This window comes from Emydura macquarii, unplaced genomic scaffold, assembly GCF_026122565.2.
Source record: "Emydura macquarii macquarii isolate MOO-44397 ecotype Brisbane River unplaced genomic scaffold, CSIRO-AGI_Emac_v2 contig_1230, whole genome shotgun sequence".
In the NCBI taxonomy this organism is placed as follows: domain Eukaryota; kingdom Metazoa; phylum Chordata; order Testudines; family Chelidae; genus Emydura; species Emydura macquarii.
The window spans coordinates 11,042,123-11,068,769 of NW_027131367.1; the positions used below are offsets into that span (position 1 = coordinate 11,042,123).

Genomic DNA, 26,647 nt, shown 5'->3' on the forward strand with positions numbered 1-26,647 from the left:
AACAAACAGCAATAAGAATGTTATACAGAACTTTAACTTGCTTAGTAGGTTAATGTATTTTGCTAGAAGTGTGTGCTAGTGGCTAAATTATGGAGCTGGAAATTGGGAGTCCTGAGTTCTGATCTTAGCTCTGGCATGGACTTCCTCTGCTTCCATTTTTCCCAAAGGCTTGTTGTGGGGATTAATTAGATAACATTTGTAAAAATCCATTGAACATGTGTGTCAGAAGATCTGTGTATATTAACCCAAAAAAAAAAATTCTTATGTGCAACTCATGTCCTGCTATCTTGATGAGTCTGCAGCCACTTGGACCACTTCTGTTCATGAAGGTGATATGAACTTGACTTGCTGCCACCCTTTCCATATTCATCTTGTTAGCTTGAAATTTTACACTATGAAAAGAGATCTTAAAATATAGGGTCCAATCCTGTAAGGTGGTGAGTGCTCTCAGTGAAGTCGGTGGAAGATGAGGCCACTTGGCACCTCTCCAGATTGGGACCATAGTTGAAGTTTAATTATATGTCTGAGGAATGTAGCCCTGTGGTATTAAGCTGTGACCCAAAGTGGCAGCTTGGTTTAAAACAGTGGCTCTCTTTCTTTTTTTTATTCTGCACACCACTTTAAGTGAGATCCTGTGTAGACCATCTTCCATCCCATCACTCCAAGCCCCTATCACCTTCTTGTTTTTCAGAATGTATAATTCTACAGACCACCACAAATAAATCTGCAAACTATTGTTGGTTCAAGGCCACAATTTGGGACTTCCTGGTCTAAGAAGCTGTAGGAAGGGAAAAGTCACCCAAAAACAATCCTCTCTATCCCATGCAAATTCAGTAGACTAAAGAAAAGTGAAATACATTATTAAGAAACAGTTCTCTCCTGTAGTTTATAAGGTTGAGATAAATCCTTCATTACCTCTTCGCTGTTTTTTCTAACCTTATTATCTAGGTTTTAAAAATATTTCACTGAATGTGTTTTGGCCAGTCTTCTCCAAACAAATCCAACTTTTCAAGGATAAAATTATTTTTCTCCCACAGGAAAGAGTGGATGATTTTGCAGATTTCTGTTTAGTTACATCATTATAAAATAGACTGTTAAAGCATTTAAATAGATTTACTTCTCTGATTTGTGTGGAGCCCAATTTGGAGCAAAAACTCAAATTGAGAAAAATATTCTGATAATAGCGTTTAGCTTCTTTGTCATTTTAGTAACAATGTAACATTAATAGTATTGTTTTTAAATGAACAAAGTCTGCAGTTGATGTGTGAAAGTACTATTTAAAATTCACAGGTTATGCAAAACTCCCTTTCAAATGGTTTGACTACCTCAGGGAAACTGACTCTATAGCAGCACCTGTAAAACTCTTCAATAAGGTAAGATAAATCATTGGTAAAGCAACTGTATGGCATGTATGCTATTTACAGTGGATTTTGTGCTGTAAATTCCTGCATGCTTGATCCCAGGAGGTTAATCAGTCTCTTCACCTGTCTTTAATATGTTTCTACACTTGTGTGCTAATTGTTCATGAAATACAGAGACTGTTACTTTCAAAGCCTATGTGAGTGTGCTTTGAAAAATATCTCTAGTAAAAATAGAGTGAAATTGTTTATTAGAAATAGAAAACGTGTGTGTACGTTCAGCTTGTATAGTTCAGATTCTGAAAAAAATCTTAATATTGGCAGAAAATAGGAGCACATTAAATTACATAAATGATACCTTGGAATTTCACCATGTTCACTTTTGCCATCTGAATAATGCCACTTGAAATTAAACTTGACTGAAACATTAGCCCCAATGAAGTATTTGAACTTTGTAGATTAAGATGTTAGACTTGGTTTCCTCATATTTGAGCGTCTTGCTGCATTCAACTTTCCAGGAAGTTCCAAACCATGGGTTTCACATTCGAATGAAACTGGAGGCTGTAGATCTTATGGAACCGCGCCTAGTATGTGTGGCCACAGTAACCCGCATCATCCATCGTCTATTGAGGATACATTTTGATGGTTGGGAAGAAGAATATGATCAGTGGGTGGATTGTGAGTCTCCTGACCTCTATCCTGTAGGGTGGTGCCAATTAACTGGATATCAACTACAGCCTCCAGCACCACAAAGTAAGTTGTTATGCATTTGTAAATGATTCCTCTTGGATCTTTTTAAATCCTAAAATTTACCAGTTGCTCTCCAGTGTTTATACATGTGTGTGTCATTTCGGAGTTGGATAGCCAGCTGCAACAAAAAAATGGACTAGATCTTTGCTAATGCTCAGAAGCACACAATTCTAATCTCTTCTACTGTGTAACTAACTGATCAAGCACTTCAGAGCATTTGCTTGGCTGTGCTCTATTTCTACTCCTGGGGCCAACAGATGTTTGTTGGGTGAGAGAAGCAGCCTGCTTAAGCATCAGGCCTAGATAACATTATTGATCATTTATAGCACAATCAATTTGCATGGTAATTTACAGTCAGAGGTCCGGATCCTGAAAACGTGTGTTAGTAACTTTATGCATTGTATTGATTGATACTATTCATCTATATCATGCACAAGTGTTTGCAGGATGGGGCCTTGTAGTATGTACTTATTTAATTTAAAGAACCTAGACAGCCTGCTTGTATGTGCATACCTGGCTTTTCAGTCTCATAAACCTGTCCAGCTCCTGGAGAGTGAACATATAAACAGATGCTGTCTTAGTGTAGCTGGCAGCTTATGATATGAATACTTTAAATGTTGCCAGGCTTTCAGAAATAGATGAAATCAGTTCTGACAACTGATAGGTTTGTTTTCTTCTTCATTTAGACAGTTTATACTCCTCCAGTGTGTCCAACTGGAATATAAAAATGTATATTACAAGTTATGGCTGATTTGGAATGTTTTACTTTGTTTTATTTTCAGGTGTTTTTTTGCATTAATTTATTTGACTTTTACCAGTGCTTATTTTTGCTTCATTTCTTTTGTTACATTCTTAGTTCTTGCCTCTTTCATTCTTTTAGTCATATCTCTCTTTCTAGTCTTAATCTTTTTTATATCTCTATTTCTGTCTTAATTTGTGTATTTTGTGCCCATTTTTTCAAATGTAAATCTTTTGTGTGTGCCTAGTTTTCTAATCTTTTTTCTGTTTCCATCTTTTTTTTTTCTTTGTCCGAATTTTATTCTTGCCTTCTGTGAAACTAGAGTGGCAGCAAGACTTAGTTTCATGATGCAGCAGGTATATTTCTCCAGTCAGAAAAATGATTGGCATGAATAGCTAATTGTTCAAAGGAGCAGAGCTATGGCCCTGGCAGTAGGTGTGTGTTGTCACAGACTCATGAATGAGATGAACTTTTGTAGCCTGTTAGGTCAGAAAATGTGATATGGGTAATTGTGTTCCAGAGGCTACTGGAATGGGTGCAGTTCTTGGAGAAGATATTTCCTGTGTGAATGTGTTCTGTTTGACATAGACTCTGTCTTCATTCATTCACTGAAGACAACATTTTTCTCCTGAATTATCCTTAACGTGAAAGACTGCAGTGTTTTCCCAAAACATTAATTCAGAATTTTAATTCTTAATATTTTTCAGCATCAAGAGATAGCCAGTCAAGTTCATCAAAGCAAAAGAAAAAGGCTAAGTCACAACAATACAAAGGACACAAAAAAAGTGGGTGACAAAGTGCTATTTGTATGCCTTTTTCCAGCTGTTAGAAAGTTGTTCAATTTCTCTCGAACTCTCTATTCTGGTTGGAAATGTTGCTTGTGCGTGAAATAAGTGCTATGCTTAAAGGTGCAGTATGCCATAAAAGGAGGCCTTTTATTAATTGAGAAACTTTTTGTTATAACTTGCAAAATAATCAAATGGAAAGTAAGTGGTTTTGAAAGGGTTGATATTGTTAGTAACTTCTGTCTGGATTGTACATGGACAAATAAGTTAAATTGTTTTTGGTATTCCTAGAAACAATTTTAGGTAAGGAATTAAGTAAGGAATTTTAGGTAAGGAATAAGCATTCAGATATACTAAGGTGGTCTCGAGCAAAATGCTTAGCTATGCATGAACTGAACTTTGGCTCATCATTTTTTAACTAGTTGTAGCTAAGCTGTAGAAATAAGAACCAGGTTGTTTTGAGGGCAGTCTATTATAAAACTAAAATTTGTCTCCTTTTGCAAAATACTAATTTTTAAATTGACTAGTTTGCCAAATTTTAGGGTGTGGGGCAACTGTAGGAAGCTCTTATTTAGTAATAATATTATTTACAAAGGTATGCAGCAGTGTCGCTATAGTTGACTACTCTTGTCAATTGGTATATAGTATTATTTCTTTAATACTAGGTGTTGAACAACTGCCCAAATTCTTTCAACATTAGTAGTGTCTCCCTGAGAGCAAATTGTTTTCTTCAAAAATTCAAACAAATCTGTTACAGTTATAATGATGTTCCTCTCCTTCCCGCTCTATTCCTATTTCCACGACTCTGTTTGTTTGTTCAAACCAAAGTTATTTTTTGTCTGTAACAAAGGGAGTAGAGACAGCCAATCACAAGACCACTTTGTGCCTTCCCCTACCCTTTCTTGTTGAAGATCAGATCCATCTATATTTCCCTCCAAGTAATATCTTAAATCACATTGCACCTTTGGAGGATCCCAAGGCATTTTTCAAATGATGGAGGATAGCAGCCAATTGACCCCCACTGTGCATGGCAAATCTTTATGCATGGTGGTCAGTTTGGACAAGAACTCAGGGCAAGCGCCTTATTTTAAAAATAAATAAAATTAAAAGTGCCACAACGTCTTCAATATCCATGCAAGCTGACACTTTAAAAATTAAGTATTTGAGCAGAACCATATACAGTGAAAGGATTCATTTATCTACCTAATAAGAATGAAGCGCTGATTCTATCCTGTCCTAATATGAGGCACTAGTTGAAGGCAGCCTAGCTGTTCTTGGAGCACTAAGCTGTTGCATTCTTGATATTTCCTTGGGAAGAGGTGGTATTTCCTTGGTGCAGGAAGGACAGGTTTTGTAACAGCAGCTGGTACTTTATGCTGAAGATAAAGTGGACAAAATTAACTGCAAGAAAAGGCAGAATGGATTTATATCAATTTTAAGCTTCCTAGATTGCACACCATCTCTTTTGCAGTCCAGTTGCCTTCATGTTGGCTGCCAGCAAGGCCTTTGTATTAGAACGTGGGCAATTCCACTGACACAGGACATGACTTCCCCACAAGTTGGCAGACTTAAGTGCTTTATCTGCATGTCAGGCATTAACATAGTGCCAGAAGAGATCCAGTGTGTGTGGAGCTCTGATTCTAGGCTTGATCAACTGGTTTAAATTCCAAGCTTGATTATCAGGCCTTTACTACCATTAAGTTCTGTTTTGTCTGACTCTGGTCTATTCAAACATTTTCCTAAGGCATTCCAGTTCATTGTTTTGTAGTTCATTTAAGCGTGAAGCGTTAAATGCTTCTGGAGTTAAGAACACTCTAGCTTTTGGCACCTCCATTTTGGAAGGAGGAGTGATGGTGTTTTTGCCCCTTTCTATATGTTTTAAAGGCCCTTATTACTACTTGCATGTTCCTAATAAGTTTGAACATTTCTTTTCTTTAAATTAATCAAATTAACTGCTGTTATTGCAGCCACAATGTGTATCTTACAGACACAAGGAATTTTTAACTCACAGTCTAAACCATTCAGGAAGGTGGGTTCTACATTTCACTCTGAAGTGAATTGTTAGAATTTTACTGTGAAAAACCTGGATTTAAAAATATTCCTACCCAAGAGCATGGAGAAAGATAAAAATTTCTTGCTGATAGGGCAGGTCATCTTCAACAAACTTCACAGACATTAATCCTCATATCTTTGTGAGGTAGGCATGATCTGCAAGCTCACTAGAGAAAGTTTTGAAAATTGTACTGAATGCTTCCTAAACCTCATACTTTAAACTTCTCTGCTAGTATCCTTGAGACTGTGATATCCTTTTAAAACTCATTGGGCAGAAAAATCAAGTTGGGGGGAAGGGGCAGGGGGTGTGTAGTAGGGGGAGGGACAGAGTTAGGAAGACCTACCTACTGGATTTGCCTTTTTGCATAGTTTGCATTTGCAAGACAGCTCTTGAAAGTTTTATCAGAAATCCTCTTCAGTAGATAACTAGAAAACGGTGTTTTGACTGTATTTGATTACAGATGAGATCATTTTAGATCCATGTTTATCTCAAACAAACACCAAACCTAGTATTGTTTCACTATTATAGATTCTTGATGATCAAAAATAGTGAATCATGGAAGAGGGATCTCCCAGAAGAAAAAAGGTGATAAGGCTGCAGTAGGCAACCATAATAAAGCCAGTGCCAACCATCTTTTAATATATAAGTGAAGAGGACCAAGATTCCTCTTTAAACATACAAGTAGACCACATTGGTCAAGTGTGCATGAAGAGATGAGTGACAAACACTGCATGCAGTGTTTGATTAACTTAAAATGAGGAGTGCCCTGAAATAAACATCTTTTAAAGGTGGGAGAATTTGGCTTCCCCCTACCTTGAGCACAAGCTTTGGAGCACGGGGAGTCCTCAAATTATAAGCAATACTGTTTTGTAAATGTGTGGTGAAAAGGCTGTCCAGCCACTTTGCAGGTACCTGCAATGGAAATACACCTCTGACCAAGTGAGCCTTGACATGATCTCCCTAGTTTCAGGCCAGCCATGCTACCACAATGTGAAATACAATCAGATATCCATTTAGATGGATTTCTCTTGGCAACAGCATTGCTCGATTAACTGGAGTCTGTAGCAGCGCTGCCTACTTGTCCTATCTTCAGACCAGGCACTGCTTCAGTTTCCCCCTCTTGAACTCCCTAGTAACTTCAGCATAAGTTTGCATGTGTCAAGTAATATCCCTCCTTGGTGTCTGGGTTTACTAATTAAGTACACAAGAAGTCCCATCCAGCTTTCCTAAATGGCTCACAACCTTAGTGCAGGGTTCATAGTCCTGTTTTGAGCTGAGGTTTTCCTCTAGAAAACTTGCTTTCCACACTGCAGCCTTCATGGCTGGTACCAATTCTCTGCACTCCCAAGGCCCTGTTCCTGGGAGCTAAGGAGAATCTCTGTGAAAAGAGCTCATGCAGCTCTCTTGCTTCTTTGAGTCTCTCCCTGCTCTGTCAAGCAGCAACTCCCAGGTCTTCCTGTCTGGATTCTTTCTTTCTGTCCCCAGGCTTCTGTTTTATTTCCACCCCAAAGACCTGGTTTAGCCATGTTACCTACCTGTCATGTGGCATGGTTCCTTTTCTCCACCTGGAAATATGAACTAAGTGGATTACAGGTGGTGCTGAACCCATTTCCATTTAAAGAGCTAGTAACCCTGTGAGTGTCAAAAACAAAAAGCTAGATGGACTTTCTAAGAGCTAAGTAGAAACTTAAGGACTCTGCCATTGAGCATATGGAGAAGAATGCTCCCCTGAAAGGGTATAGGAAAAATGCTAGCAAGATGAAAAGAAGCTTCAGCACCGCTGTAGAGAGGAATCTTGTAACTTGTGAAATGTGTTATATGGTACTTCAGTTGCTAGGACCAGAACTTAATTTTCTGTACAAGCTGAAGTCACTGCCACCAGGAAAGTCTTCACACACAATTGACAACACAATCTGTGGAGAGACTCTAGTCTATCTTCAATTAGTTTGTGATAGACCATGTTATCTGTTAAATGTTTCTGCATGGAGTTAGTCTAAGACTTAGGTGGATGAAGAAGGTTGTCAAGCAGAAGAGCTCACATCGACATAACTACACCTCACCACAGACCTCTTCAGCTTTCAACTGTATCTCGTTCTGCTCAAAGACACCAAGTCTGCTGATTACTATGCTGTCACAAACTAAGCTGTTGGGGAAAAGGGCTCCTGGATTGAGATAGGGCAAGATAGCCTGATTCTGAGTGATGATCTGAGACTTGGCTCTCAAACTAGTGGTATTGGTTTTAGTCTTCTGCAACAGGGTTGACAGCCATATTTGGCTGGGCCTGTATGAAGCTATTAGCTTTTCTGGGGTTTGCCAATAGCAGAGGCACTAATATAAAGACATACTAGGATCCTCTTCTACCAATGAATGAAGAAGGCAACCCTTGCGAACTTGGTCTTATCATAGATACAGAATTAAATTGAGCAATTCCACAGGAAGAACATAAATGCAGGATGTACCCCTATCCCTTGATAAGTGATTTGAGTCTTGCATAGTTTCTCCTTTCTAACACATCAGGAAGCGAAAGGAAAAATCTGAACCCCAGATGGGAGTCTGAGAGGGGGAACGTTCTTGAAATCAACACCTGTTTGGTGTCTGAAGGCAGACAGATAACTCCATAAAAGTACCTTGGTCTGCAGGTTCATGCTGCTGCCTTTCTGTAAAAGCCCAGTACTGGTGCGGAGAAACATTCATACCATGGCAGCCTGCATAGAAGGATTAAGGAGAGCCAAAGTTCCAGGATGTTTCTGAACTGAGCACAGGGATTCATTGACTACATTAGAGCCTTGCATGTGCTTGTCTAGCTCATTAACAGTGCAGTTTGGTTCACTCTAAGGAATCTGCACACGCCTGGTGCAAGATGATTCTAAAGAGGCTATCTCTTTGGTCTCTCTTTAAGCTGTTAAGCATTTTACAGGTAGGTGTCTTTGCCTCTCAAGGCAATCTTGGAAGCATAGTGGTTCTGCATCAGGTATGTGAAGAGGGATACAGCATCAACCAAATGCTTTTTCCATCAGGTGGAATGATCCTCTACATATACTCTTCCTTCAATTACCTTCTTATGGAGTTGTCAGGTGAAGGGTCTCTCTGAAGAAACTAAATGAGCTTTCAAGGCCTTGAAGGTGGCAGCAGTAGACATAACAATGATTCCTGCTGGCAGGCACCTTGCCGTTATGCACATGTATAAATCACCATGCGTACAAATGGCACTAAATAGATGAGCATTCATCTTCGTGCCCAGGAAGGCCTGCTGAATTCACAGTAGTTGATAATCAGAGAACAGTTACATTTCCCATCAGTGCCAGATCTCTTGCAACAATATCTGAGCCTTTGATTCTGAGAATTTTCTCAACTGCACAGCCTGGCTTTTGACAGACGGGTGCTGAGATTTCAGGAAGTCTTGGCCAAATTTTTCACAATTAAGGACATGCAAAACCTTCTAAAAGACCTGGATGATTTTGTACAACTAGTGCAGGAACAAAGAAGTTCTTCATGGGAAACATGCATCATTACAGTCCACTATCTCCTCATTCCTTGGATGAACAAATGACTAATCCCACTCCCAGTTTCCTCACTGTGTACTTAGCCACCGAGAAGGAGCTTGTGAAAGGATTTCATAGCTTTCTTAACATCACATGGACGTTGTCATAAATGTGCATTGCTTTTCTCCCTGAGGCCTTAATCTGGTGGTGCTGAGACATGTAACGGTGCACAATACGTTAGTCACCCCTTACTAGAGGCCTCGCTGCCTTAGTGCACCCTGCTCTATGAAGCTACCCTTTTTGGAAGAGAACAAGAAGTCTGGACTTTGAGGGCTTCCCTAGAGTGGCTTCCCAGAATTAGCTGCTTGCGGTCCACTAAGCTTCTTGTTCAGCCTGGGCCTGCTGTTGTACTGAAAACCTCAGTAAGTCTTCCATCATTCCCTTTGTAATGAAAGGGGATTCAGACATCCCACTGCTGATAGCAGTTATCACTGGCTTGCCTGAGCCAGGAAAGACCACAGAGAGGGTTCATTTTAATTTTACAAAAAACAAATTGATGCTTTATTGCTAAATGGACACATCAACATTAAAGTTCATAACATAAAACAATAGTCTTTAACCAACATAATAGCAGTTATGTCCTTGACCAGGCCAGGTTAAGACAGAGATCTTTCCTTTCCTGTCTTAGTCTCACCCAGAACTGGCCTTTGAAAGAGGTAGCCCAGCCCTCTTTATCTGGCCTGCTGGACCCTGATTGACCTCTGCTTGCTCCTGGCCCTTCTAATGGAGGACCAAGTCTTGCTGGTTCTATCAGCAGCTGATTCTTGGAGGCCTTTCTAGACAACCCATGAAGGTCTGAGCTTGCTGCTCTTGTCTTTCAAAAGGACAGAGTGCACCCAGGCAATCGGGCCTCCAATAAGGGGTACAACAGCTGGTACAGCCCCACCCCCCGCCGATGCTATTTTGTCATCTCTATCAACTTGCTAAGACTTGCTACTCTCAAGTAGTCTTGGTGGTGATTATTACCTATGTCCCCCCATATTTTGTGTTACATACTGACATAACTGTTTTGAAGATCTGCTTTAATGTGGTGGGTTTTTTTTTAAACTTAACTTAGTTTATGAATTGTACTTCATCCATAAGATCTTTGCATAGCATTGGTTTAAATGCCCTAGCTCGGGAACAGGAGGATGTAGCGCACTCCAAAGAGCTTTCAGAGACTCCAAATGTTTGGAGAAAGCTCTAGATGGTAGTCTATGTGGAGACTTAATGCACAGCAAGCCAGGGTGTGAATCTACAGTGCAGCAGCTGGCGGTGCACTACCTGGCCGTGGGGACCCTGCTACTGCACACTCAAAATTCTGTAGTCCATTTCGATGTACTGCGGGTTGGAAAATTCCAGAATTGGCTGAAGGGAGATTGCTAGGAAGAGCCTACTCAGTCTTTCTCCAACTTGCTTTGTCCCCCTCTCCACCATAAGTCTCTGTAAAGCTATTCGGAAACCATTGTTTCACACAACACTGACCAACTGAATCACAGAAAAGGAAACTTCCTTCACCTAATGCCACTAGGCCAGACTCTCACCCTAAGGGGATTGAGATACTTCTGTGTTTACTAATCTAGAATAGATTTGTGACGTGGGGATGGAGTAGGGTGACCAGATGTTCCGATTTTATAGGGACATTCCCAATATTTGGGGCTTTGTCTTATACAGGTGCCTATTATCACCCCCTGTCCTGATTTTTTCACACTTGCTATCTGGTCACCTTAGGATGGGGAGCGAGTCTGATGGTCTCTCTCTTCTGAACTGTTAGCTAAGAAACCTACTCAGTTGGCCAAAAGGGGAGGAGAGGAAGTGGGCATGAAACCTCTTCTTGTAACTGGCTGCCTTCTGTCTGTCTGTTCCAGATAAGTTACAGTGGCATGAGTGCTGAGTCTCGGGAAATAATAATCAATGGCAAGGAGAAACTATTCTTTCCAGAGTCCTTGGTTGTAATTTTTGAAGAGAGGAGAAATCTTGTTTAGGAAAGAACATTTTTGAAGTGTAAAAATCTATGTGGTATTAGTGTGTTTTTCCCCACAGGGTGCAAAAAAAGCCAACATACTAGGTTTAACAAGAAACTACTACACATCCTGAGTACCTCTTTTACTACAGTGAGTTATTTACATGTATGGAACTCGTACATACTTACGTTGCACTCCAGAATGACTTGAGTCATTCTGCTAAATATATTGAATGTGTATTGGAGGCATTTCAACACAATATTTCAAATTCTTAATAGGTTCCTGTGGTGGGAAGGAGTATGCAAATGGTATTGGTTCCATTGAATATGCATAGAATGAGCTGAGATAATGAAGCTCTGTAAATCGTGTACTAGAAAGAGAGTCCCATATTGCTCTGGTGCATCATAATAATGCAAACGGTAGTACAGGTATATAGTCAATCCCTGATTTAGTGATGAAGAGTAGGAGCAATTTAACTGGAAATAGGTCTCACAGTATAATACCACCCCCACTCCATCCCCTACCCCCTGGAGAACATAATATTAAGTCTGATTTTTATTTTTATTTTTTAAAACCTCCTAAAAGCAAGTGCATTGGTGCTGATTCCAAACCAGTAAATGTTAGCTGGGGGGAAATAAATGCTAAATTGCTTCTTGTAGATTTTTTGAATGTGACTTACAAGTAGTTAATGAGCACAAATTTAGTAATAAAAATATAAAAGTTGATTGCTATGTTTTTGCCCATTTCATATAAAGAAGACTCATAGGAAAAATAACCTCTAATATTTATTATTTAACATCTGCATTGAGGTTGAATTTCAGAATCTGTTTGAAAAATCTAAGTTTGACTTCAGTTGTTGAAATCTAACCTTTTTATAGGTTTTTTTTTGTTTTGTTTTTGTTTTTTGTTTTGTTTTAAATTGACGTGTCAAGTAATACAGGTTAAGGTAGTCCTGTAAGTGGCTTTAAAAATGTCCTAAAAAGGCTCCATGTTGAACAAGGTGATAATCAGAAGGGAATAGAAATCAGCCAGCATGCTGCCTAGCTTTATCTTCAATAAACCTGATTTTCTTTTCTTAATTGTATGTTGCTATGCAAACCGCTTGTAATGGAGAACAGTGGAACCTTTCACCAACATCTGGATTGCTCTTATCCTTTCTGAGATTAGTATGGCTCACTGAAAGATCGAGTTTTCAGGGCATATGGTTCTAATTCCTCAGAACTTTCAGCTGCTACTGTAGGCTAACATCTAGTAATCACATTTTGTGGTGACGGCACTTTACAGTGATAACATCCAATGTACCATATGTGTAATTGTGTGCATGTGGAATAATGTTTGACAGTTATATTGTATTTTGCATCTTCAGAACTGTCATTAGATTCTCAGCCATAAGTATATCCATAACTGATGCTTGCTTTTTAGTCACAATAGGGAAGATCAAGTTGGATTTGGTGTGCACATACATTGGGTAGATGGTTATTCTGTTCTAAAATGGAACTATATATAGCTCATCAAAATTTCTCAAGATTTTTGATGGGACAGCACTCTGTAATTACGAGGTGGTGGATTGCTCCTAATTATCTCTGATCTTGCCAGTGTGTTTTGATGTAGGTTGCAATAATTCCCAAATAAGGAAAATGTTGAAAATATAAAAGCATTTGCATGCTGTTGTCATGTTTTGTAGACAGTTCTGATTTCAGTGTCAACTTGAAATTGATGCAGTTTTGTACTGGTTCCTTGTGACCTAATATTGAGTTGCTAAAGACCGTGATGATGACAAGTTATCAGTTTGCTTTGACAGTTAATGAATAATATGGTAGCTTACAATATGCTCTAGTACTGTCTGCTACCTAGTAATTTGTTTTGTTCTAAGATCACTTAGGTCAGATAATCTTTTATCTGTTTTTTAAGCTCTGGTTACGTAGACAACTTGCTGCTTGATTGTATCACTTCCTTTCTAGAAGAACAAACTGAGGTCCCAGGCCAACTCTTAGTCACTCATGCCCTGATTCAACAAGAAACTTAAGCATATGTGTAACTTTTAGCTTATGAGTAGTCCCATTGACTTCAAAGCTTTCTTGAGGGCCAGTCCCATGTGTTAACCCAAGGTATATTTTACCTGATTAGACTGGCTATATCATAGCATTCATCAATGTGGTTTGGAGAACAAATGTAAGCAATGGAGATGCTGAAATGTTGTCATAGTGTTTTAAGGCCTTTATTCTGAAGTGAGGTTTCCCCGGCACAGGCATTTGCCCACAAGAATTCATTTCTGGATCAGGGCCTCTGTTTGCAGGTGTAAACAAAGTAGAGCTTTCTTATATGATGAGGCAGGAATAAATTCAGAGTTTGGAGGGAAAATCAGTTTCTGGAATGAAGATGTGGTATCCAATAACTTGAAGATTGTGTAGAAAAAAAATTATTTGTTTTGTACCACCCTCTTAGAAAAAAAAATTAGAATGCTCATTAACATTTGTAAGACACTATTGGAGAGCTGAGTGGTAGTGTTCTCCATAAGTAAGGTTTTATATGTAGTGAACTAGCATAAAAAGAAACTTCTTTTTAAGTGGGATTGTTTCATAAACAAAAAAAATTCCTGTCATACTGTATATATCTAAAAACAATTGCACTTCTGAACTAGAGGCAAAAGTTGTTTCAGTATGTGACCAGGAGGTCATATGTCGGTTGTGAAATGCAGCAGCTGCAGTAGCACTTTGAAGTGCTCCTATTTTACTGGTAGATTACAAAAGGGATTAGGGCCAGGACACTTTCATTAATAATTGCTTCATAGCCTGTCACTAGAATTCAGGGATATAAAAACATAAATAAAGTTGTTGAGAGTTGGGATTTTTAACATTCCCTAAAATGAGTGAATTTTGCCATTTCACACCAAGACCCTTATTTTCCAGAATCCAAAGCTGAATATGAAGCAGACATGTCTCAGTGACCAGTCTGAGTTACCTAATCCACTTTGACCCAAGCGTTTACTTTAGTTTGACTTGATGTTTAGAGAGGAAGATACCAGTTGGGAAGAAGCCTGTCAGTTTGTCGAGCCTACCCATGACAGGTGGGGTGCGGAGGAGCTTCTCTGGTGATGAAGAGTTGACTCCTCCTCCATATCGAACCCTTCCAGCACAGACAGCCCCGGAGGCCTTCCAGCCTCCCAGGACTAGCCAAGAGTTTAATCCCAGCCTCAAAACAGGTAATGAGCACTATCAAAGTCTCTCGGTTACTACAGAGGGAAATGCTGAACAGGGTGGGGGACAAAACATGGTCTGGCATGAAATATGCTGCCTTGTTTACTTTTTTCTTTCTTTAAAGTAAGAAGAATAGTGACTTCCACTGGTACATATCAGTCCACTTCACTGAATGCATCATAAGGGAGCAATGGTTCCCACTGCTTCAGAACTTCATCCCAGGGCAGATATATGGATTCTGGATTTCCGAGGCTCATAGACACTGATTTAACTTATCATACTGGACCGCTGCAATTTTTTAAAAATATGCACAGATACTTTCAATTAGTTCACTTAATTGCAGTATGTGACAGCAACGTCATTGTTAGAATGGTATGCATTATTCCTTAAAGGCTTGGGCACCGTAATGTAACTAGAGAGAGATTTGTGTTGCATACAGCCCCTGCATAAGAGAAGAGCAGCTGTTTGGAAAAAGAGGTCTTTTGAATTTAAGCATGATTGAGTCTCTTATATTCAGTGTTAGACAGACCACTGTTGGGTATCGTAAGAAATAAATTTGAAAGGATTTATCCTTTTAAAACAAACCTGGTTATTTTCCCTGTGCTTGATCCAAAACCAAAAGACTGGTTTTTATTCGAACATTAACAGAATGAAGATTATCCATGTTAATGAATGAATAGGGAAAATCCTTTGAGTTAATTTATTAATAAATACTGATCTGGCAGATTAAAACATCTGAGTTTTATGTAAATCTTATGGTTAGTGTAAAATAATCCTGGATGATAAATTAGAGATGAAAAAAGCTCTCTGAGATCCTTATGACTGTCTCCCTTCATATGTAGGATAATCTGATGTATCAGATACTCAAATTATTCTTCAGACCTGATAGGGTGTAGTTATACTATCTATCACCAGTTAGTGATAATGGTCTTAAAGCGCCCTAGATGAGATGCTGTGAACTAATTCTTAATGTGGCTTTGGATGCTAATGATCTAAGATCATGTTTTGACTGGCAGTTTTCTCCCTGGAATGTTGTGGCCACTGCTACATTCAGGGTTTGATTGTACAAGGAACTGAACACCATCAGCTCCCAGTGACTTTAATGGGAATAGAAGGCACTCAGCACCCCATAGAAGTGCTCAGTCACTCTCAAGATTAGACCCTCATTTTCCAAACAGTGTATTGCTTGCTGACAGATATCCAGTCTGCTCTGAATGTTCATTTTCTTTCAGAAAAGCTAAATCAGGCTCATTAAATAACTCCATTCCTCTCTCATCCCAACATCTGTATAGCTATAGAATTCAGTAATATTTCATCTTGCTACTTTAAGAATTGCTTTTGCTCTCTGGCACAGTCATGCTGCTTTTTTATTTACATCTGTATTTTCAAACTTTAAGTAGTACGTGGAATGACTTATCAGCATTGAAATGTAGCCTTCAGACAGCTCTGTATTGAGAGAGAGATTCTCTCTGGGCAGTCAAGGAAAGAAGTCGCTTTCCAAAACAAGTCCCACTTTCTTTATTGGCATGTGTTATACCCTAAAGCCAGGGTCCTGTTTCTTCTGATGTTTCCTGGCTGGGCAGTTTAGTGACATCACATCACACTGGTACAAGGGAGATCAGTGTATGGCTTCCTGTGGTAGCAACGTAATGGGACCATTGTGCAGACAACTCACTGAGTTCAGGAGGAGAGGGAACACCTTACATGTCTTTCCTTCTCCTCAGAATCTTCCATCAGCTGGATGTTCAGCCCAGTGGCTTCATTAAGGCACTATAGCTAAGTATTTATCTTTTTGCTTTTAATTCAAGTGAGTGCTGTACTGTATAGGTGTAGCTTGAACCAATGGTGTTGATAAGATTTTCTTTGGGAGATTTGGTAGCAAGGAAAGTTAAATATTAACTGCCAGGATCTTAGTGCTAATTGAACAGAGCCAGGCCCAGGACAAAATGTGAAGCCAGTTAGTTCACTAAGTGTACTTGAAATACTGGGCAAATCCACAAGCATTATTTAAATTCTGGGGAGGATGGGAATGTGACCAAAGCATTTAAAGTTGTAGAAAAGCAATTAGAATATCTGTGTGTTAGCATTTTCTTAGAGTAAACAGCATAGGATCTCATTATTAAGTATTGTTGTTGCTTGTTACTTAAAGACACCGTGCCTTGGGTGTGCATAGTCCTCTACAGATTAATAAAAAAAAGTCCCTGCTGTACATTAGACATGACATAGGGATAGGAAACAATAAGCAAAGGTTTGAGAACAGGCTATGGAGGGAATTGGTTTCCATGAACCAAGATAATGAGGTTGCTTGATTTTTGTAGGTTTACATCATGCTCTGCTGCTTTTTAAGCAATTTTAAATATTTTAATTTTTAAATTTTATTTTTATTTAGCACAGGAGGGTGTATCACCATGAAAGATGATATAGGACCATTATAAAAGAATAATCAAATGGCTCGTAAGTTTATAGCAGGACTACAAATAGCAACAGGTGTGGAGGTTTATTTTTAGATTTCACCATATCAGATTTCTGCATTGAAAAGACATTGATATGATTAATTTGGTATCCAGTAACTGAAAGCTTTTAATGCTTCTCTCATTCATTTGATCACCAGATAGCCATCAGTTTTGCGTATTAATCAACCTTTTAATGTGGGTACTGCACCTTTAATGAAAACTGCCATATTTTCTTTTCAGTGTTCCTGCTTTTCATATATGCTCATATATTGATAAGTATCACTTTTCTTACTCAAACAGATTGGGAGATTAATTACAGCCTATTTGGTACTGCTATCCATAATATCATTCTTATTTGTTTTAGATCATATTTTTTGTTTTTGTGTTTATTTTTTAAAAACATAGGAAGACAGAAGATTTTTTAAAAGTATCCTTGGAGGAGGGGGAAGAGTCTTTAAAAATAAATTATAAATATACTGCTAAACCTCTATTGTAAACATTTTTTCCTGTTTTTCAACTTACAAAAATGACCATGAAAGTAATTGAATTACGAGGCATCTGTGATCTGAAGATAGTAAATGTTTTTAAATCATGCTTAATTCTTAGTGAAAATTAAAGCATGAAATGAAACAGTGAAATTATAGGTTTGAGCTTTGCAGCTAGTTCTGAAAATAATGCATTTGGAACCAAGTTACTGTATATACACATCTGTAGGAAAGGAAGATTTTAAATTCAGCCATCTGTTGTTTTGGAAGATGAAGAAGAAAAAATACCCAGCTATCTTAATGTTCACAAGATAAGCTGTTCTCCTTGGATGCAAACTGTGAATGATCACTTTAAAAATTGGTTTTAATTGAAGTCTGCATTTCTCAGCCTGTTCCTGATGGCAACCATCTTGCTGAAGAGTGAGCAAATTGATTATGCCAAGACCATAGGAGCTGAGCATATGAGAGAAAAAGTGGATTACTGTTCTTCTTTTAAACTGGTTTAACAGCCAAACTCTCTTGCCGTATACATTAAAGAACAAATTCTGTTCTTGGAGATGTCAGTTCCACCAAAGTCAGTTGGAGACTTACACATGTATCCCAGGGCAGAATTTGATCCTTTGTATTTTATTTAAAAACTAAGACCCCAATCCTGCGATTAGACCCACTAATGTCCAAGAGTCTGTGGTAGTGGATCTAATTGTAGAACTGAGGCCTTAATGTGACACAACCTGCTTGTGTAGGATGCCTTATCAGCCTTTCATTCTAAGTAAACAGAATTTCCCAGACTGCAAGTTCTTTGGGATAGGGTCTGTCACTTACTATATGTTTGTATAGCACCTAGGATGATGGGGCTCCAATCTGGTTGCTACGACAGTAGTAAATGTTAAATAACAGTAATAAACACAGGCATTCACTTTGTACCTGTAATTGTCCTTCACATTGCTTTCCTTCATTGCCATGAAACCTGCTGGTCCACTGGAGAGTTAAAGGAAAAATGCTCAATGATATTTCTCCGCTCTAATATGAGCTGAAATGAAATTGAACAAAAGAAGTCCATAGCCATCAAGTTTCTGAGAACCTTTGTAATATTGCCAGCAAAAAAGATTTTGGCTTTGAGTGAGATTTAAAAACAGTTCCCTTTTATAAGCAGAAGACTTATAGGGGGAGATAAAGCTCTCAGGTTGATGTGCATCAAAAAAACAGATAGATGTATCACTAACATATCAGAACTTTTCCAGGTAAGCTGAATTACTGCCCCAAATACTCAGTCAGTGTATAACTGGCTGATACAGTCTATTCTCTGAAGCAGTCAAAATGCACCAGTCCTGTAAAAGTACAGAAGGCCACTCTCACTGTCAAAGCTCATTGCCCATCAGAGAAAATTGTTATATTTCAGTCTGAAGAAGAGCTATGTGTAGGCTTGAAAGCTTGTCTTTCTCACCAACAGAAGTTGGTCCTATAAAAGATACCATATCAGCCTCCTTGTCTCTGTAATATCATGGGACTGACATAGCTACAACATTGCATACTGATTTTAGTAGTGATACTTGAAATAACATCTGTTTTTCTTGGTTGGATAAAACTTGCAACATTTGTTCATCAAAATACAATGACTAATTCCAGTGACATGCTTCTTAATTCAGCTACTTGTCATGTGTGCAAGCAGCATTGCAACAAGATGAAGCTTAACTTACCATTTCTTAAAATGGCCTTCCTTATTGTATTAAACAGTTCTTTATGCTAAGATGATTGCTGTAGGCAGATGGCTCAGAAGGGCAGACTTTGCAAAGTAAAAAAAAATCTTCTCTTGGAACTTAGATTATTTTGCTATGCAACATGGATGTTTTTATTTTAAGAAATCACTTTAATTTTAGCCAGTATCTTATTGGTTGATGTTTTACGGTATGCCTACTTTGCACAAAAAATAAATAAATAAATAAACCACCTACAGCATCAAGTCTCAGAGCCTGGGTCTACAGACTTGGATTCATCGGGTTTGCACTATGGCACTAAAAATAGTAGTGTAGATGTTAAGACTCAACCCCCCTCACCCCCCACCAGGTACCAAAGCCTGAGTGGGAAAATCTACACTGCTATTTTTAGCGTCATAGCACAAGTCCAAATCTGTGGACCCAGGCTCTGAGACTTGCTGCAATGGGTTTGTTTGTTTGTTTTTTTGCAGTGTAGACCTATCCATAGATGGATTTTTACCATAACCTCAGAGTTGCTGCATTTTCAATCATTGTCCAATATTTGTTCTTCTTAACAGTGGGTAATCTGTTTTCAGTTTGTCAGTCACTAGCTTACGCAAAGGTGGTAGTAAGAGATCACTGAAGCTAAAATTAAATCTCAGGGGCATTTATTAAAAGTTATTCTATCATTTGAAGTAATGTTAAGGGTTTAACTTAAAGTGCAGTTATTTTCAGAAAGGCATCTGCTTCCTGTGAGGAGGTATCTGAGTCTTAAGAGAAGAAGGCTGGTCAAAGAATTATGCATGAAATCTGGGTTCTGTTACAGCTCTACCACAGGCTTCCAATGTGATTTTGGGCACACTTACCCTCTTAGTTCCTTTACTTTAGTCTGCCCATCTGTGAAATGGGTTTAATATCTGCCTGCCTCACAAGGAAGCTCATGACTCATTGATGAGAGAGGTACTTTTAAGTTTTTGACTGGAAGGTGCTATTGAAATGTATATGTATTAGTGATTCATCTGCCCACTTCATTATCACTGTGGGAACAACCCAGCTGTGGAGATATGAACAGAAATCTATTCTGTCTCATGTAGCTTGTCAGCTAAATTCTGACTATGCGGTCTTTTTATTTCTGGAGGCAATGTGAAAGGTAGATCTTGGGTTGGGTTGGTGATTCTCCTCCCCCTCCTCAATCTCCTCAGCTGTGATCCCAAGTTAAATTTACAAGGCTGGGAGAAAATTAAATTAGTTTTTTGATGCAAGCTGGATCTAGACTCACTGAGAAGGAATCAGTGTGAACTCCACAATTTATATCTTTTACAGTCCTCTTTCTGATTTACACCTTAAATCCACAAGTCAAAAGCTATTTTATATAATATATATATAGTATGTATATATATTTGTGTGTGTTTCTTGAAAACAATTTATCTAAACTTTAGCCTTTGTGTAGTGCCCAATCTGCAGACCAGTGTACTAACCACAGAATTGAACAGAAACATTAGCCTGCCAGTTTAAAGATTTTTAAGGGGGAAATTACATTATTAAGGTTTATGTAAACTGAAGGGAAATCTTAACAATTCTTTTGAATTCTTTCTGGGTCTTTAACTTCTATCTTTTATTTTTAGTGACTTCACTGCAGCTAAAAGAGGAGTTGCTAGATGGAGAGGAGTATAACTTTCTTCAAGGAGCATCTGATCAGGAAAGCAATGGGTCTGCCAGCTACTACATCAAACAAGAACCATAAGGCAGCTCAGATATGTGAGGGCAGGATGATGATGGTAGGGAAAAGAGCCTTTCTCCAAGACTGACTGATTTTCTTCCCATTTTGATGGTACAGTTGCCTAACTGTATTTGGGGACTTTGCTAACTGTAGATGAAACATCAGTTGAGAATTTTTTGGAGGGGTGGAGAAACTATTTTAGTGAAAAAATTTTACAGTTTATTAAACAAAAAAAAAAATGACATTTTTGTGTTGTATTTGAAGCTTTTGAAAGAATTTTGTAATATTTTCAAATTCAGATTTATTGTCCATTCTTTACGAACTGAAATTCTAATTTTTTGGTAAAATTGAAGTTTAACAGGATTGCAGGAAACTATTTGAGGAGGATATAGTTGCAAATACAAATGAACTGTCATTACAAATGAACCTTGTTGGTACAAGTTGGGAGATTTTGGACTTTTGTGAACTGTACAAGTCACACCTCTGGTTTTTCATTGTGAAAATAGTGAAATCCTGACTTTGAGGGCATAAAAAGGTATATAAATGATGTGAGGGGATAAGCCTGACTTGTGTGAGGTAGCCCCAGTTTCAACAGGAGTGCTCTCACGAGGTATGGAATCAACTTTTCAAGATGGTTATTCATTTAGGGCCTGATTTAATGCCCGTTGACGTCAGTGGGTATTGGATTGGGCCCTTCGTCCGTACATGAATGTCTGTTAGTCTCGGGATGCTTAAGAAAATGTTTACAGAGCCCTGTGTTAAACTGGAACTTCAGATTCTCTCATTTGGAGAATTAGATGAAACTAAGCATTTAAACTGGTGTGGTTAAGATGACTAGAAACTCAAGAACTTTTCCTGTGTTGTATTTGGATGGAAAGAGGGGACTGGGGGAAATCTGAGGACCTTTTCTCTGTGTTTATTCCCCAGAAAAATCAGGACTCTTGCTTTCTATCTTTTCAAATACTTGAGTATGTTGGCACCACCAAGAGATGTACCAGGTGAACTAGAAAAAATATTTGGTATGAAGGCAAAAATTTACTCTGAGTTCTGCAGAGGTTTTAATATTCTGTTCTCCAAGAATATAACATTGGAGTTGGGATTTGAGAAAAATATTTGGCCTTTTTGTAAATTGGACTCATTTGGTTCTAGAAGATAAGAATTCTTTCAGTCTCGCTTTAAGCATCCTGTTATTTTTGACTCTTTAACTGAACATACTTTTTTAGACAAATTTGCAGGAAATTATAGTGACTAACAGTAAAAAATGAGGAATATAAATGAATGCTGAATAACTTATTCCCCCTGTCCCTCGCCCACGATTTTTGGTGGACTCATTCTTGGAGTTGATTAGCACACTGACTTTTCCACCCTACAGAGTTGTGACTGGAAGAATGGGCAGGAAGAGCTTTAGCTTTTACCAGTAAGGTTCATTAACTAAATTCTCAGGAATAAACTGCATATGTTCTATAAGTGCTTCTGGGTCTTTGCAGGTCCCCTTCAGAGCAGTACAATGATCATCTGACTCTCAATCCATACAGTAGGGCTTAGAAGAAATTAATCAAAATTACTAACGTCTACAGTTCTTCAGCCTAAGAAATGCTTTAAAGATATCAGCCCACAGAGCCCCAGGAGACAATTTTTGGTATATTATTGTTTTTTTAATTTTTTTAAAAAGTGCATAGAAAGTTGAAAACCAGCAAGTTGATTATTTTCTAAAATATTGCTCTAATTTCGGGTACAAGCATTGGTAATAGGCACAGGTTTACCTCATTCTATGCAAGAGGGGTTAATGATGTAAAGTTTTGTAGTTACTCCTGGCAGTGAAACTTGTCCTGTATAGTGTAGGAATGTATGGAAACCTTTCTTCCTTCCCTGACCCAGTCAAATTTTTGTAATATTGACTCCTTTTGACAACTGTTTCTCATATCAACAAAAACTGGTTATCAGGTGTGAAATATCAGTGAGTTAGGGGGAAAAGACATTTTAGTTCTAAAATACCCATATTAAAAGGACTCTGTCAAGATTGACCGGCCTCATATTTACTCCCTCCTGCCCCTGGTCCTCCAATTCATTTACTTTATTTAAAAAACAAACCAAAAATTTTAATAAACTCTTTAAGAATCAGAACCTTCCAAAACAAGGGCTGCAATGTAGTTTTACAATCCCGATTCAAGTACAGGGGAATGTAAAGGCAAGTCCAGGATTCTAGATTACACGTGCTTGAAACAAAGGCATTCTGGTGAGCCTCTGTCATACCCAATGCTCTCTCCCTATCACCTATCAAAAATCAGATTCTGCCAGTGCTTCCTCAGGTTGTTAGTACCGTAATGCATTTATTTTACTGGGATTACTCCCATGGAATATAAAGAACTACTCAGCATGAGCAGGGTTGGCAGAATTAGGCCTACAGAGCATAAGGGATGCATGAGATGCATTTGCTTTCATAAAGCCTTTACTTTCATAGAACAGCACTTACAAGTAGCCCAATTAACCTCAGGAGAACCATTGTTGTATGAATAAGGGTTAGTGTGAAAAAGAGTTGTGGAATTGGGCCCATAGTGAACAAGTGCAGATCACAAGGGCAAAAAATCCAGATCCCTGGGATCATATTTGTTGCCCAGCTTCAGAACTTGGATTTTCCAGACTATTATAATCCTGATTTGGGCTAGATTTTAAGGTTTTAAAAGGAATTATTTTTTATAGTAAAATGTACTCGTGGGGAGAGGGGTATTTGTGTCACGTTTGGGGTCTGTCAACCTTTATAGTAGTCCTTGAAAATGGTTATTTAAAAACTAAACATTGCTGTCTGCAAGCTGAATTCCACCCTCCGATACACATGCTGACTTCAGTGGGAATTTCATTCTGGTTTCCGAATCCAAAGGATACCTAAATCCTTCACTACCAGTCAAGTACAGTGAAACCTGTCCTAAGCAAAGCATGTAAGGAATCAGCTAAAATCACGAGTTTAGGAGAGATTTGTTTATGTAAAAGCTGAGCAAAATTGTACCAGGTATCATATGGAGTGGTCTCTTAAAACAGTGGGGCCACCTGTTGGCAATGGTGTGTTTAGTACCGGCCTCACTGGATTTGTATTAGCATTAATAAATTCTTAAAATGATGTTATCTTCCATCATTCTATTGTGAACCATGTTACTTGTCTGCAAGAAAGGTGAGGTGTTAGAGGTCTTAAATCTCTGATGACTAAAGCTGGGGATCAGTCATTTCAGTATTTGGCATAGCAAGTTTTTATAACCAAGGGATAGTAAAAACAATTAATCTTACCTTGTAACTGCCCCCTTCTTTTATGGCTCAGAATTTTACTGCTGACTTTGGTTTTATGTTGTTTTAAATGCAACTTCTTGACCTTTTCCTTGCTGTGTATGAGGAAAGCTAAAGCAGTTATCAACTTCTTATTCTACGGATACTAACACGGGTTTCAGTGTTTGTTTGTTTTTATTATTGTTGTTTTTATGTGATGTGAATACCCTCTCCCACCAATATTTGTACTATGGTGCTAATATATTTGGTAACAATCCTTTATTGGGAAAGGATTAAAAAACTGTGATAAAACTGAATTTTTCTTCCTTTTAATTTTCATATTTAAAAAAATAGTCACAGCCATTTATAAAAAAAAAAAAAAAAAAAAAAAAAAAAAACACGCAACAGCTTTTGCCCCTGGGAAAATATATTGTGGTGGGAATCAAGATTAAATTAATAGGGTTTTTACATCATTTCTGTATGTATTTGATATATAGATCAATATCTGTACAAATTTAATCTTTTATTTTCTTGGTAATTTGTGTGGTCAATGAGAGAGTATTTAAAACTTTCTCATGAAATGTATATAATAACTAAGTGATAAATGCTTTTGGAGAAATTAATGTTACTTTCATTTTTACCAGACTGCAGGTTTTCAGCATGGATGTGAAAAGCATTAAAATTATAACTTTGTGTACAAGATGAAAATAATTCACTAAATTTGCCTTTTTTACACAAAATAAAAATGTTAAAGTAAGACCATGTGGATGGTAGTGGTTGTTTTTTTTGTTTTGTTTTTTTTTAATTCAGGTATATATTCAAATGCATTGTGGCTTCTTTATTTTGCCCGTTACAAATAACAGAACTGAAATCAGTTCATCCAGTCTGTTTTTAAATATACTCATGGGAAATACTTTGATTTTTTTTTAAAGTTGTGCCTCAATTATTTTTGAAAACTTTGCCTTTCATTGGGGATGAAAATTGGTCACTTTTCTTTAAGATGCTATATACACGGTGCAGGTTTCATTGTTGGAACTGAAAATAAAGGAATGATTTTATCTTAGAGAGGGAAGCTTTTTAAATCTGCCACAAGTCATATCACAATTTTACACTGTTGAGCAGTCCTTGCCCCAGCCTTGTCTAAACTGTGATTCAGCCACTAGTGTAGCTGCAGCACTGCTAGCTTCTCCTACAGCCACAATCGACACCACTGCAGTGTGACTTGCATCCAGTGCAGCTTCGCCTGGTCAGGTACATTGGAGCAGTAAGACTGAACTGGTCCTAATCATGATGTAGTAGAGTAAGTCTGTATTTGCAGTGGTGTGTAGAGTACAGACACTGCATCCCCAACTAGCATGGGAACATACCCTACATGGCTTTCTAGGGAAGGATAGGATAAAAGGAAAAATAAAATCAGAGTTCACTGTCTACAGCACAGTGACAAGTGGATGGAACTTGTCTTTCACTGCAGCATGTAGCTACACACATAGTGCCTGTAGACTACACACTGCTGTAAGTGTAGACATAGCCATAGAGGTTCACATTAGTGCAGCTGTACAAGTGGCTGAAATCTCACTGTAAGCAAAGCGTGCATCAGTCCAACAGCCCCTTTGATCATTTTATGTATTATGATCCAGGATAGGGTGTGGTTTGATGGTTAGAAAAGAGGATTGGGAATTGGGACCCTGGATTCTTTCTTTGGCTGTCACTGACTTGCTGTGTGGCTTTCAGCAAGCCCCTTGACTTCTCAATCAATTTTCCATTTTACAAATGGATTTCACAGATGCTCCCTTACAGAAAGCTTCAGGCTTAATCTTTGCAGGGTGCTTTGAGATCTTCAAGTGCAGGAAGGGTGAATTATAATATGCAGTTACAAGGGTGTTGGACAGAAGCAAAATAAAAATTTGTTAAAAGGTTAAACTGAAAAATTCCCAGTTCTGTGCATGTGGAAAAACCCAGGCAGGAGACTGGAAAACTCCAAGGTTCCCCTTGTCAAGGTTCCTTGCCATTATTCTCTTGGGGGAGAAGGTGGAGGAGAACAAGTTGCCTTCTGAGAAACAAGAAGCTTCTGATCTCCAAAATGGTGGAACTCCAAAGATTGTGACCCTACCTTGATCACTCCATCTTACTCTCTCCCCCACCCATAACAGCACAGCTCTAACAGAGCTATGCTGCTAGCCTCTTTCCCAACTCCAAATAATAAAATGGAGCAGTGGGTGTCTATAGCTTGAAAATGGGATGCACCTCACCACCATTGTTACATGGAGGGTTAACTGAAGAGTTGGTGGGAGATGATGCATGGAGAACATTAATCATTTCTGTTCAACTCCTTCCACTCCAGAAATGGGCTTCTGCAGGGTCAAGGGAAAATGACAGATGGTGCTCCTTCCTTCTACAGTCCTTGCCCAGAGGATTGTTTTTCCCTCTCTGATCAGTTGGTGGATGCACCAAGAGATACTAAGTAGGAAAACATACCTGACTCAAGACCATCACTTCTAAAGGCCTGCTTAGAGGGAGGCGATGGGGCTCTGATGAAATTTTATCTGAGCAAATTAACTGTTTCATTAGCGCCAAGCTATTAACACTTTTGATCTCATTAGCACAGAGATAAAAATTTTTACCCAAGAACGAAAGGATGCTCACCAATAGAACAAAATGTAAACCTTTTCAAAA

At 38.3% G+C, this 26,647-nt stretch overlaps 1 protein-coding gene across 10 annotated transcripts in view; it reads left to right on the forward strand.

Annotated features, from left to right (window-relative positions):
- Positions 1 to 24,296, forward strand: part of MBTD1 (mbt domain containing 1) — a 50,739-nt gene extending 26,443 nt beyond the window's left edge. For 6 of the 10 annotated variants that reach the window (XM_067547439.1, XM_067547440.1, XM_067547441.1 and 3 more), the window contains 4 exons: positions 1,291 to 1,373; positions 1,877 to 2,111; positions 3,555 to 3,632; positions 14,181 to 14,867. In XM_067547439.1, the coding sequence (XP_067403540.1) occupies positions 1,291 to 1,373; positions 1,877 to 2,111; positions 3,555 to 3,632; positions 14,181 to 14,494 (710 nt within the window). In that variant the 3' untranslated portion in view covers positions 14,495 to 14,867. Of the gene's footprint in view, positions 1 to 1,290; positions 1,374 to 1,876; positions 2,112 to 3,554; positions 3,633 to 14,180; positions 14,868 to 16,091 lie in introns of those variants that run through there. The other 4 variants (XM_067547446.1, XM_067547448.1, XM_067547443.1 and 1 more) reach the window with 3 other exon arrangements.
- Positions 24,297 to 26,647: the final 2,351 nt, after the last annotated feature.